Below are 13,691 nucleotides of genomic sequence, written 5' to 3'. Positions count from 1 at the left end.
TTCTCTGTATGTGACAAAGAAGCTTTAAATCGGTCTCAATCCTCGAATTCAGGGATCAAACCTGCAGTCATCAACATATGCAGCTTTACTGAGGACAGCGTTTTCTTTATTGCATTTGAGTGACCTTTATAAGAGGTGGTGGCTCTGTAATAAAATCACCTCAGAGAAAACAACAAGGGCACAGATTAAAGATCCACAAGGTCCCGCTCTCTATTCGTTTTTTTTTTCTTTTTCTTTCGGCAAGCAATTAGACAATGGATGTTGTTGCGGCTTGTTGTGTTTTGTCGGGTTAACATTGTAACACTTGCTGTTTCCGATCATCTCCGCAGTGGAGTGTTTGCACCTTGTTGGCACACCACTGCAGCCGCGCTCGTCTCCACCGGATGGCCAGTCCCCCAGAGCCCAAATCCCCCAACACGGTCTCCTTGACATCCCTCCGCCCCCGTCTCAGATCCTCCGCTCTGAGCTGGCCGGCTCCCCGAGCGATCAGAGAAACTTGGAGAGTTTGACTTTGGGAGGAAGGACAGTGTAAAATGGAAAATACCTGAAAACTATGTGCTTTTCTCAAATACTGACAAAAATAGTTCTGTTGGGTAGAAATGTCTAAATCAGTACAGTATTATTTTCAGGCTTTTATATCCCTTTGCAGATCTACTTTGCTTTACCAATGTACTTTATACATTTATGTGACCTTTACAGCTACTGGTTATGGTTCGCATGCATATATTACATAAACAAAATATGTATGCATATAATCTTAAATTTTAATTTCCAAACACTTCAGCTGTTACCAAAAAGTATTCACTCACTCAGTTATTAGAAATTCCACTAAAGAGACATTTTACCTTTACTCTGCTCGGATGTTTTTGTTAAAATAACAGTGCACAGCCTAAAGACTGGGAGATCACATATCTCTGTTGTTTTCGTTTAATCCACAAACAAACAAACCAATGATGCTGAAAATCTACTTGGCAGAGATATTGATTAAAACCCTTTCATTATCTGTCTGTGTGTGTCTGTGTGTGTTATGGGGGAAGTGACCATTATGTTAAGAAACCACTAGACTAAAGTGAAGAAGTTTAATTTAACTCCAACTCAGAGGAAAATGCTGATTATGCATTAAATCATCAGTATTAATAATGTACAAAGAGAGCACTTTCATTTTAATATTTGAAGTACTTTCAGCTTTCAGGACTTCTTTATTTAAATGAAAAAAAAATCTTCATCTGCCTCTGAAAAACCACAAGATATAATAAAATGTGTTTTTTGGGCCAAAATGGTTGCTACTGTTCTATTTTGGTTTTTGCTAAACCAAGGTTTAGCTAGATTTTTTAAATAATGGGTATTTACAGAAGTCAATCTATTGTCATCATATAACTTCAAATAATAATCCTGCACATGTATATTCCATATACAGAGACAGGGTTGATAGGGGCTCTGAGTGTTTTGCTCAAGGACACAAAGGGATCAAACCTGTGACCTTTCGGTTATCACTGCCAGTTTCCACCCACTTGCCCCCCCGACTGGTATACGCTGTGACCCACTTTATTTATTTCATCACTGTAAAAACTTGCCCTTAAGAGGATAGGAGAATATTTCATTTACATTTTTATGTAGGGATCTGATCCCTGACTTAGTCGCTCATACATGTGACCAGTGGGAGAGGCTTAGCGTCTCGATTGGACACTTCAGCAGGACACGTTTCCATCAGCACTACTGAACCTCCAGGATACAGACCCACCGGCTGGTTTGTGTCCAGAGGGGATGAGAGGAGAGGGTTTTTACCCAACTGAGCATTTAAATATCCTGAGCTGAGCTGTCTCAACTGTTGATGTAATTTATGATATAGTTAAAGTAACTCATATTTATTTTACAATTATTAAAATCCACAACACATCTTAATGTGTAGAGATGCTATCTAAAGCTTGTAATCAATCCTCGACCTTCTAGCTAATCGCAGAAGGCCTAAGTCCGGGGTCTGAGCTCATGTCAATCAACCATTTCAGCTTTAGGTCCACTGCTCCCCCCCCCCAAGCTCGTATGAGCCGCAGGTAGACGCTGCATGAGCTGAGACTAGTGAAAATACCCAGAATGCAGGGGAAAGAGAAGGGAGAGAAACTCCAAGTGCAGACAAATTGTAACAATTAGACTATCAGGTTATTAAAGAGTAAGTTCACTTGTAATATTGATGAAACATAGAGCACTTAACCAAAAAACTGTGCACATGATTTTTTAACTATGATTGAACTGATGGACAAACTGTTGACAAGATAATTTCTCTTGTTAAGGACTTATTGTCCTTACATGTTAGATGTTAAATATAAGTGAACTGGCTTTCACTGCGATCTGACCTTTAAAGGGTTCTAATTATGTTTTGGTTAGGGAGTCTTTCTCTCTGTGCAGGCTCAACCCGTTATGCTCATTAATTTTATTAATCAACAAACTTCCCTGCAGGCATTCGACGTTATTACAGCCGAGATCAAATGTATTTAATGTAAGAACTTTTCCCATTTGATATTAATAGCTCCTTTTTGTATGTCGGCGTGCAGCTCATATCCTCCACGTGCAGCACAAGGCTTCTGTCACAAAAGAGCGGAAAATAATCCGGGAAATACGGGTCCACCGATCTCCCTTTATGCTGCTGCTGAGGAGCTGTCACAGGAGTAATATGAAGGATAAATGAAAAATAGTTGTTTATGCTTCAGCTGATATCCCACTGCGTCTGCTGCCCACTCGCCTGTCTCTCTGTGCCACCTGCCACCGAGAGAGGGAGCGACATCCTCCATCTGCCCCTGGATCTCCCTCGCCCGCTCGTTGCTCTCTGTCTGCCCCCTCGCTCGCCGCTTTTATTGTCTCTTGTCATCTCCTCCTTTATTTCTCACTTTGCTCCCTCCGTCACCCTGTTATCCACTTTTATTAGCGTCATTTCTCTCTCGCGTCCCTCTCCTGTCACACCTCCCCCCTCTCTCTACATATTCTCCTCTTTTCCTTGGGTGGATGTGAGGAGGTGTCTGCCTCCCCATATGGCCTGTCAAGTTCCAGCAGTGAGAGTGTGGGTGGTGTGTTGCAAGCGTGGCGTTAACCCCCCATCCCCCCCCGAAAAGAAAGAAGAGAGAAATCATATGTAGAGCGTTAGTTAAATAGGCCGTGAAAAAGCAGATCCATTGAGGAGACTGTGTTTGACCTCGTCATGCACCGAGCAACGATAAATAATTGACGGCAAATGTGTTTTGTGGAAATCATAAGAGACGTCTTTTCTTCTCAGTTTCAGAGACAGTCAGCGTTAAAGCAGGTGGTGTGTGTGTGTGTTTGTGTGTGTGTGTGTGTGTCGATGGAAAACTGTGGGTAAACATCAACAATAAGCAAAGTGTAGGTACTTAATCTGCGGTGGGAGATGAGAAAGCCCGGGGACAGAGAACAATCCTCCTGGATCTTCTGTAATCTGCTTTGATTGTTTGTCTTTGTCCATAATACACAACCGTCTCCAGCTGCAGCTGCCTGTTGTTTCACTGACACCGCTCTGTGAGGCAACAACAACAACACAAACGGGACAATTCATCCATAGTTCAGTTTGGGTACCGAAGTATTTTAAAGTAAATTTAAGATTTGAATTGTTTGATGAAAGTTGGCGTTCAGAAAATGTGATTTTTATTCAAATGTTGTGGTGGATAGATTGTATTCGGTGTATAGTTATTTTATTGTATTCATTGTTTTTAAACTAATGTCAAAGGGAAATTTGGGGAAATATATAGTTGTTTACTGTCTTGCAGGGATAGATGGTGATCAGGTCTCTTTACACTAAATATGAGAAGTTAGTTCAGCATAAAGACTGGAAACAGATAAGCTGCTGTATGGGTTTGTACAAGATGACAAAATCCACCTACCAGTCCCGTTAAAGCGTTGTTTGTGCAAAGTGTAAACATTTAAATTCACAATTTTAAAGGGTTTTATTACCACATGACTTCAACTTAACTGGAACTATACATTTTCTGGAGTGAGCTTTTTAACTTTTTTAAATTTATGACATGAATCAACTTGGTGCTGACATCATTCAATCAATTTCTCCAGAGTTGCTTCCCAAAATGTCAAGTTTAAACATTATTTTCATCCAATTACAGTATTTATCTTGGGAGATTTGATTCTCAATGTTAAATAAAAGTTGAACCTTGGCATAAGTATATAGGCTAACAGTCTTGTATAAAGATAGTTGGCTATGGAATGTGATCTATATGTATTTTCTGTTTCATAATAGCTATTTATTTATGACTTTATTATTATGTTTTATAATATTTATCACAGGAAATTGGATTCTTTGATGATATCGATGTAAATAAAAAGTTGAACGTCTGAGGTTTCACAGGATAAATATACAATGAAGTATATATTTTTTAATGTTTTCTTTATCTGTATTAAATGTTGGTTTTGTCAGTTGCAGTTTCATCTGGTGAAACAGAAGGAACATGCAGTCGAAATCCATTTTTGCATCAAAGCCTTAAATACAATCACAGTGTTTCTTATTTATAAAAAAGGGTTCAATCAGTGGAGTGGGCTCTGGGGGGGTTGGGAGTGGGGGGGCGATTAAAACCCAGTGGGCACAGACACCTGCCACAAAGTCAATCCAATCTTCTTTACCGATGCAGCCAATTTTGACTGAGGACACATTGTTCTTGGTCCAAATTACAGCCACATGCTGTGCGTCTACCTACATCCAAGGGAAACAAACGTCTGTGTGTTATCTGTGGCGCACAGCAAACAGGGATGATGGTTGTGCTGGTGGTGATAGTGGTTAAGGATGGCAAGTACTGGTGCAGTGATGACACAACATCCGCATGTGTGGCGGGGGAAGATGCCATGTTGGGAGATATCGGAGCCGAGTGTTGACCGGAAAGGTTTTTATATTTAATTCTATTCCGTTCTCATGCTCAGCGTGAGAACAGGGGAATATTACATCAGACCAACGCTGCCAGACAGAAGTTATGAATCCAGCTCATGCAAGGAGGAAGTCTTCATCGGTGAGCTGGTGCGTTGCCCGGATGACCCCCTATGGTTTACTGCGGATTTCAGCCAGATTATGAATAATGGAGAAAGGTCAGGGTGGATTTTTAATGGATTTATACGCCACATGGCTGCAGCTGCATCCACATCGTTCTCTATTACACAAAGGCCATGTTGTTGCTCCAACTATTGCTCATGTTCACAAAGGCTCTGCTCCTCGTGCCAGGGTTAATTCCACTAATCGGTTTCACGCCCTGTATGTACAATGTCAAGACCTAATTTGAAGCATCATTAAAGAGTGGCCAGACAATATATTACGGAGGAGGCAGTTTTATTCAATAAATAATCCACTGGATGATTATGTCAGTGTCCGATAAATGCAGGCAAATTTCCCTCCCTGTTGGATTCTGTGTGTAAACAAGTAAATCTCTGTCGTTATTAACTCCAGTCTTTGCTTCATGTTTCAAAGTGTCAGAGCAAAGTCTCTACATGCACTAAACACTGATAGCTGGCCTCATGATATGGAGCTTTACAGTAATCCCTCTTCTTAATAAACTGTTATTTATGTACGTAGCCATTCAAATAGGGGTCAGGGTCGGTCTTAATCAGTCATTCCACATCTGCTTCCTCTCCAAAGGCCGGGTCGCTGTGACTTTAGACGCTTCCCTTTGAACGTACCGGGAGAAGCAATTTAAAAGGATGTCAGCGGCGACGGGGCTGAGAGTCGTGTCCCCCAGTTGACACCAAGTAAACAGTCACTTAACTTGCGTGTCCCCGTCCGCCCCCACAGCGCTGATGGAGACTGATGATCACACCCCTGTGTAATTGCTCCGACGTCCCGTGGTGATAGATCACACTCAGGGGTGGGAGAAAACAGCTTTAACGCTGGACTCTGACTAGAAATGGAAATAGGAAATTAGAGATATTCATCCATTACGGCCCCATTTTCAACATAACTCACTGGGGTCGATATGACTTTTTAAATGGCAAAACAGACTCATGCAGGAATATGAATGCACCGCACACACCCACAGTGGCATTTACCACTTGGCAGACAGGACCATTTTTAAACACTGCTATCCCTTCCGCTTCATTTGCATGAGTAGGAGGAAACAAATCCTTCTATATGTTAATCTGCGTTGCCACGACATTGTCTGGAACTGCCAGCAAAATGAATATTTCCCACCTCAAACAAGACAGAGGCATCAAAATGCAGAAATAAATGCATCATTTCCATCACTTTAGATGAGCTCTGCTTTTGACTGCATTTTTCACCCTTTATGTATTTTGACCCCGAACAAACGCAAACACAATGAAACAGAATGTAACAGTTCATGTGGAATGAACTGACTGTAACATTTTGTCCCACTTTATGATTAGATATCTTGTATAAAGCGATTTAATGGCTTCATTTTGCTCACGTCAGGAACTCCGCTTTATGCAGTGTCAGGAAACGCAGTTCATAAAGGTCTTTGCCAACAGGGAGGAAGGGAAAGAGATTCTATTTTTCTGAATTTGGCAGGAAAAACAGAAGGAACCATTCAGAAAGTGGACGATTTCTCTACTTGAGAGATTCTTAAATATAAAACTCAACAAGTGAAATCAACAGCAAAGTTCAACTCAGTATGAATCGTAAACGTTCGATACATAAAACACATGTATTTGTCTTGAGGGGCCTTTAAGTTTAAACTGCATGTTTATTACCTCTGCCTGGAGGGGGGGGGGGGGGGAGGGGATTTCCACCCCTGTCTGTTTGTTCGACGGTAGGTTGGTTTTGCTTCTCAACACAATTAGACAAAAACTACTCTCAGTGAAACTTGAGTGGAAGGATGGGACATTTGTAGAGAAAGGACCCGAAAGGGCAGATCAAGGATTTTTTATTTGTCTGTATTTAACATTTCTACTTTATTAAAAAGTAATGGGTTGTGATGAAAAATTCCGACATATTCAGGGCACTGATTTATGAGTGCACCAAGGGTTAGCCGTCCGAAGAGGTATAAGCTCTACTGAGTGCCATTTTACTTCTTTTGTGTTTTGTTTTTTATCGTAAGACCTTTACTCGGAATAGTCATATTGCATCCTTTTGTGTAGCATCATTAAAGGCTGAACACAGATCAGTAGAAACCTAGAAGAGCATTGTGATAATTTTCATGTTCCTCCTGATTTACGTCACTGACTTGACGTCTCATAATTTTCCAAGCAGAGCCGTGTCCATGGAAACAAAGTAGTTTTTAACAGTGTCACAACCTGAGTCATTCATCATCCGACTCCACAGGAACACCTTGCCTGGAGGAGCCATTGACCTCAGTCAGCAGCATCTTACCATTTATTATGACTGCACACACACACAAAGACACACACTAGTGCACCTACTCCATCTTCCTCGCTGTCTAACACTAATTCTGTCTCATATATATAAACCAGACCCTCAAAATACTGACCAGCAATTGTCCTCCCTGCAGGTGACCATCCTGATCATCCTGGCACTGGCCTTCCTCGCCTGCATCGTGTTCCTGGTGGTTTATAAAGCCTTCACCTACGACCACGCCTGCCCAGATGGATTCATTTATAAGGTAAGACGCAGAATTCAGTAGTGACGCAACACATCTGTGGGCTGCTGGATTGTGCAGAGGGTCATAGGACATCCTCTCCACTTTGTGACAACAACTGTGATAGTTAACATAAGCTACAGGTGTCTCTAGAGGAAATGGATAAAGGGAAATGGGAACACAGACTGTCAGACCTAAAATAAATAGGATGATGTGAATATACTGCAGGGATTTCAACATCTAAGGGCAGGACGACCAGAAGAAGTGGCTTATGAAGTGATATGATATGCACTGTAGCATATTTAGCTATGTAGCATATGGTAGCTAGTCTAGTTATCTGTCCTAATCAACAGGGAGGATGAGTCTCAACAAATCTGAAATATAGTTTTACTAAAGGGGGTGGAGCAGGAACCTGTTAAAGCAGACATACTGTTCATCACTAACCGTAGTCTGGGCCTGAAGATGGACGACATTACAGGTCACCTAAAGTAAAGCCAAAGAATCTTGGCTACCACCTAGTGGCTTACTGCAGTATAGATCGTAAATCTTGCCTCCTTCATGGTAATGGATGGGACAAACTAACAAGTCAAAGTACACGTTAAAGAAATCTATACAAATAAAATATTTTGGACAGTTCTATTACACTTTGTTCAAGTGTAAATTTTTCTGGTACATTTGATTTTAATAGTTTTTTTGATGACTGACAGCTGAGACTCCTCTGATTGGTCAAGTGTATTCATTGGCGGGACATGACTATCGTAGCTCCATCCACTGATCACTACTGCGCAGACTCTCACTCCAAATGTGCAAAAAGGCAACGATCACACCCGGGACAGTTTGGCCTATACAGTCATGGAGTCTATGACATAGACCCTATACAGTCTATGTCTCTAACAAAACACACTCGTTTTAAATGAAACCCATGAAAGTTTCCTTGTTTTGACTGAGAAGTGACTTAAAGGGTTAATGAACTAAATAATAATAATGACACTAAATAATTTTTTAAAAGCAGATGTGCTGAATCCTCTTGATCATTCACCATCTCCTTTTCTATACATTTACAAATAAATATATAGAGAAATAGTAAATCAAAACTCAAAGATGAGGTCATCCTCCATTAGTCTCTCAAAGGAAAAGGGAAAAACATGAAAACACTCCCACCCTCCTTGACTCATCTCGGCCTTCATTACAAGATGAAGCTAACACGTCTCATCAGCAGAGCGATCATCAATCAGTGATATCAGGGCTTTTATCGTGACCCGTGTCATCAGCTGTAATTTTATGTCTTTGTTCCTTAAATCTAAAGACGAATAAAGAGACTCTATTGAAGCCCATAGCAGAAGTCATTAGCCGGGCTGACTATTAGATGAAAATGAGACAAATGAGACTCACTGTCTATTTCACATTAACGACCACCTTATAACTCCTGATCCACATTAACCTGCACCGCCTGAGCTATCTGCTTTGGGAATGGGTCTTAAACCTCAAATATTAGCATTCGTGGAACAGCCCTACAACCAATCAAAGTGACGTAGGACAATTAGAAGCAATTTTGGTTTCTATAATTTTAGGAATTTACCTTGCTACCACAGCTCCACCCCCGGATTAGAGCTGTTCAGACTGTCTCCAAATGTGCAGTATAACAATGCTCATATGGGATAGTTCGGCTTTATCTCTGGATAGTGGGAGGAAGTGTCCATCTTTATATACAGTCTTTGAATGAGAGGAGGATCAGACCCATTTGCAAGAGCAAATAAAAAATGAGCTTTCTGATTTGTCTGCTTTCCAGGCTATATCCATATGGCTGAGGTAGTAAAACACGGAACAATCTGCTGTTCAAGTGCTGTATCACAGTTGGATCTTTAAGGTTTTTACAGTGTAGGGATGCAGTTTATCTCGTCCTCTACTCCCCGGTATAGATTTCCACTGCACTTAAAGGCTTCACTGTACTTTGTGCGCAGTCACCTTGGAAGTCTGTGTCTCTGGTGAAATACTTTTTTATTTTTTTAGGTGGAATAAATCTAGTTTGAGGCTTATAACCTCTGCAGGCGCTCAGACTGCAGTCAGCAGAGGTATTATTAGCTGTGTCACGTGCACGTTCACCAGGTGCAAAGTTGCCGATGGAGAAAAACGCACACGTGCACGGGCTGGCACGCAAAGTGGCTCGCACACAACGACCAAGTTATAAATAAACAAGGCATTACAGGGCCAACCACAATAAACATGAACACTGACAGAATTGTACAAATCAGATCTTGAGAATTGGTGATTACAAAGATGCTACGTATTTTACTTTTGACAGATAATGAATTGATGCATCTTCTCACACTGTTCTCCTTCTCTTGATGGCAGCACAAGCGTTGTATCCCAGCCTCTCTGGAGGCCTACTACGCCGCCCAGGACGCCAACTCGAGGGGCCGATTCTACACAGTGATCAGCCACTACAGCATGGCCAAGCAGACCACCTCGCACTCCGTCTCCCCCTGGCTTCCTGGAGGGGTGGTGGGGCAGCAGCACGACGCCAAACCCCCCGCCAACGAGGGCCACTGAGTTAGCTGCCATAACCGATGTTGTACAAACGCATACAGACAAAACGCAGACGCGACGACACACACACAGACACACACACACGTAGGGAGAACATGTAGAAACGTAGACAAAAGAGGTGCACACAAACACAACAGCTACATATGTAATGCCAATATAGATTGGTGACGTGCATGCAGACATGAAAACAAACAAGCACATGCTAGGCCGTCTGCCCATTTCTGTGCTCTTTCTCTTGAGAGCTTTTTCCACTGATCCTTTGCACTCGTGGGAACATCTTCATCAGCTAATATACATACACACATACACATAAACACAAACACAAACACACACACACACAGTCTGCTCTGTCGTTACCTTCTTTACTCGCTTACCTCTTATTTATTATTTATTGACTGTCATGATGATATCTTTATTTTTTACTGTACTGTATGGATGTTTTCTATGTGATTACCCGGCAACTCTTTGTACAAAGGCACGAGTCACGTTCAAAGTGTGTTTACTGCAGAGTTACAGTACAGTTATTATTTCTTGCCTTTCTTGTCCAAACTGTGCAACTTTAGGCATGTCACACACACACACACACACACACACACACACACACACACACACACACACACACACACATACACATACACATACACAAACACAAACACAAACACACACACACACAGATCCCATCATACCCCAATCCAGAATAAATCAGTATGGTCTTGTATTGCTGTAACACATTTTCTATAGAACATTTCTGTTCTAGGGAAGGTTTAATGCCTATGTCCACATCCACTGCACATCCTGGTTTGATTGAATGATTTTTTCCCCCATCATGGTTGTTTGATAGCTCACATTCAATGACATGTCCAATGTGCTGTGTGATACATTTTAAATCCTCTAGTGAACCAAGCTGTACATAGAACTGTGAATTCAGGCAAGTTATTGGTGTGTATGCATTGTAGTAGCTTTCCTTAGGAGGTTTTCCACATTTCTATACATTTTTTCTTGTTTTTTTGTTTTGCTTGGTTTTACAATTCCTCCGTGCGAGTTTCTGCTTCAGCTGCTGGACATGTAGCTCCATCGAGTACAGTGTTGCAGAGTGAAAGAACATCGCCGTCTCTTGCCAAATCTTATTTTACCGCTGTTTCGTTAAGTTTGTAACGTTGGATCTGCTGTCAAAGAGCGCTTTTACGAGATATTGTGATGTTGTTTGTTAATAAGTAGCGATACCTGGTGTAATTGATCAGTGTGCATCCCCGTCCCTCCTCTGTTTGATTTGAATTGAAAATAAAAAGAAGCTGTGACCTGTGCCGAGCGTGTCTGTCAGTCCCACCTACCGGCGCCTAATGCCGCCCCGAGGCAGAGAGACGTGAATGACAGTGATAATTCTCATCACGGCGCATTCCGCTATTCACACTTTTCAAACCCACCTACACACATTCATATTACATGACTGATGGTCTCTGCTGTGTGTTGGTGTATATGTGTGTGGAATGTTCCGAGCAGTGGAAAGCAGGTTTGTGGGTAATGATGAGCGCCTGTGATTGACAGGGAAAGAAAAATACCTGTATCTGTAATGGCTGCTGAATGTGTTATTCATGTGCAGGGTCTTCTGCAAATGACAGATAAGGCCTTTGTTTTTTCCCTATGTGTAGCACTTACAACAGTGTCCTGCAGTGAGTGACATGAATAGCTGAATTTCCTAATTAGAGGCTTGTATTCTAACGAATCCGTCAGCTCTCGGTCTTTTCACCCTCTAAGGAGCAACACAGGAGCTGAATGCACCAGCTTCAACATTACTGAAATGCATGAGGATGAAAAGGCATCAAATCAGGGTAATTTATGTCTCCGTGACACAGTGGCAGCAGTAATACCAGCTTTTTCTTTGACGATCACACCAGAATCGTAGTCAACACTTTTATTCTTCACGGTTTCCACCATGATCCAACTGCTGCTCACGCTCAGTAATACGTGAAATGTTGTCGTCTGGCATAAAACCAAAGTATCTCCAAACAACAGATGATCATCCAGTCGTAAAACCAACTGTGTTCGCATTAAGGCCGAGCAGACAGCATCTTTAATCTGTGCTCGTGGCCATGTTTTCTATAATTAGTTCACAATGGAGCCATTAAAGGCTTCTCTCCCTTTTCTCCCAGAATTACATGCTTTCTTATCTCACCATTAAAAGTGGTGTGACATGATGCTCAGGGACAATAGAAAGAAGTACATATAGAAACCATACATATATGTTGAATGAAATTGTTAATCACTCTCTGCATATAGTATAACATGATAATAAAAATTTCATAGACACATTTAAATTATAAAATAGACAGGCATGAATATCTGATGTTGGTTAATCAGGCAAATCAAAAACTAAAGATATAATGATCGAAAAAACATAAAAATCTAATTTAGCCATAGAATTGATTGTCCAAAATGGAAAAACTATACCATTTAAATCATGAATATAATGGTGGATAAAATGTTCTTTATCCTAAATCCAACTACTGCTTATTCAAAAGATACAAATAAGGACATTTTTGAGTCATTGATGGGAGTTGATGTTAGTATGTATGTTAGTTGGTAGCATAATAGGATAAGGCAGTCAATGCTAATTGAATAAATATATACCTATATAAAAATAACCCAGGTTTCTCTCAGTTTGTGTTGTATCCTTCTGAAAAATGATGATATAAAGCTTCAACATCAGGTTCTTTCTGATTAAAATAAATATTTCATGTGATCTTTAGCACATATTCACTTCGAACCAGTAACTGTATAAAAAATAGATGGTATGACGGCTGGCCAAAAGGGAAGTCTAAGCATCTTGGTCGCCACCTGGTGGCTGGGGTGTAAATACAGGTCATAAACTCTGCCTCCTCCGTGTTAACAGATGGCACAGGGACAAATCCAAAAATTAAAAGTACACTTCTTTTCAAACAGATCGTATTCGTGATCTTGGGGCTTCATCTGTGGATAGTGGGAGGAGTTGGAGACCTGTCATCCAGCTTTACATTCAGTCTATGCTCTGAACAAATGGTGCGTGACAGCCCAACTCACTTGTGGCTCTTTGAATCAACATGCTCACAATCACAATGCAAACTTGTTGGTGTTGAGCACACATTATTTTTCACAGTGCCCACCATCTCAGATTATCCTTTCCTAATTGGCACTAAAGCCCTGACAGTGATGGGAGCGTCACCGTCACGTAAGCCAAAGTGCAGGACATTCAAATCTACGAGTTGCTGGATGTTGACAAGCGAAAGAGGTCTTTCCAGATGTTTGCCGTTTTCTTGACACAACGGAATCAGTCATTTCAAACCGGAGAGATGGTTTGAAGCGCTGACACGATGCTAACACAACGCTGGCATGTTGTGACTGAAGGGGAAGCAGCTGGTGACTTAACATGGACGACAGAGTGTGCACGCCATCCATCTCCTTCAGGTTGAATCGACAGTGACTCAACCGAGAGGAAATTTGTTGAAAATATGTGAAAAGTTAAAGAAAGGACAGAAAGGTTGCAGATGAACGTCCTCTTTTGACACCAGTAGAGGATGATGTAGCATCGCAGCATCATTTTTGATCTACTGATTTAAGAATCCA

The 13,691-nt window shown here is 41.3% G+C and overlaps 1 protein-coding gene across 1 annotated transcript in view; it reads left to right on the top strand.

Moving 5' to 3' along the window:
- Positions 1–10,094, top strand: part of nsg2 (neuronal vesicle trafficking associated 2) — a 30,609-nt gene extending 20,515 nt beyond the window's left edge. The window contains exons 3-4 of the mRNA XM_053441743.1: positions 7,458–7,568; positions 9,897–10,094. Coding sequence (XP_053297718.1) covers positions 7,458–7,568; positions 9,897–10,094 — 309 coding nt within the window. The remainder of the gene's footprint in view (positions 1–7,457; positions 7,569–9,896) is intronic.
- The last annotated feature ends 3,597 nt before the right edge of the window (positions 10,095–13,691 follow it).

Source organism: Pleuronectes platessa, chromosome 15 (assembly GCF_947347685.1).
Source record: "Pleuronectes platessa chromosome 15, fPlePla1.1, whole genome shotgun sequence".
Classification (NCBI taxonomy): Eukaryota; Metazoa; Chordata; class Actinopteri; order Pleuronectiformes; family Pleuronectidae; genus Pleuronectes; species Pleuronectes platessa.
This window is presented reverse-complemented; position numbering and strand designations above follow the sequence as displayed.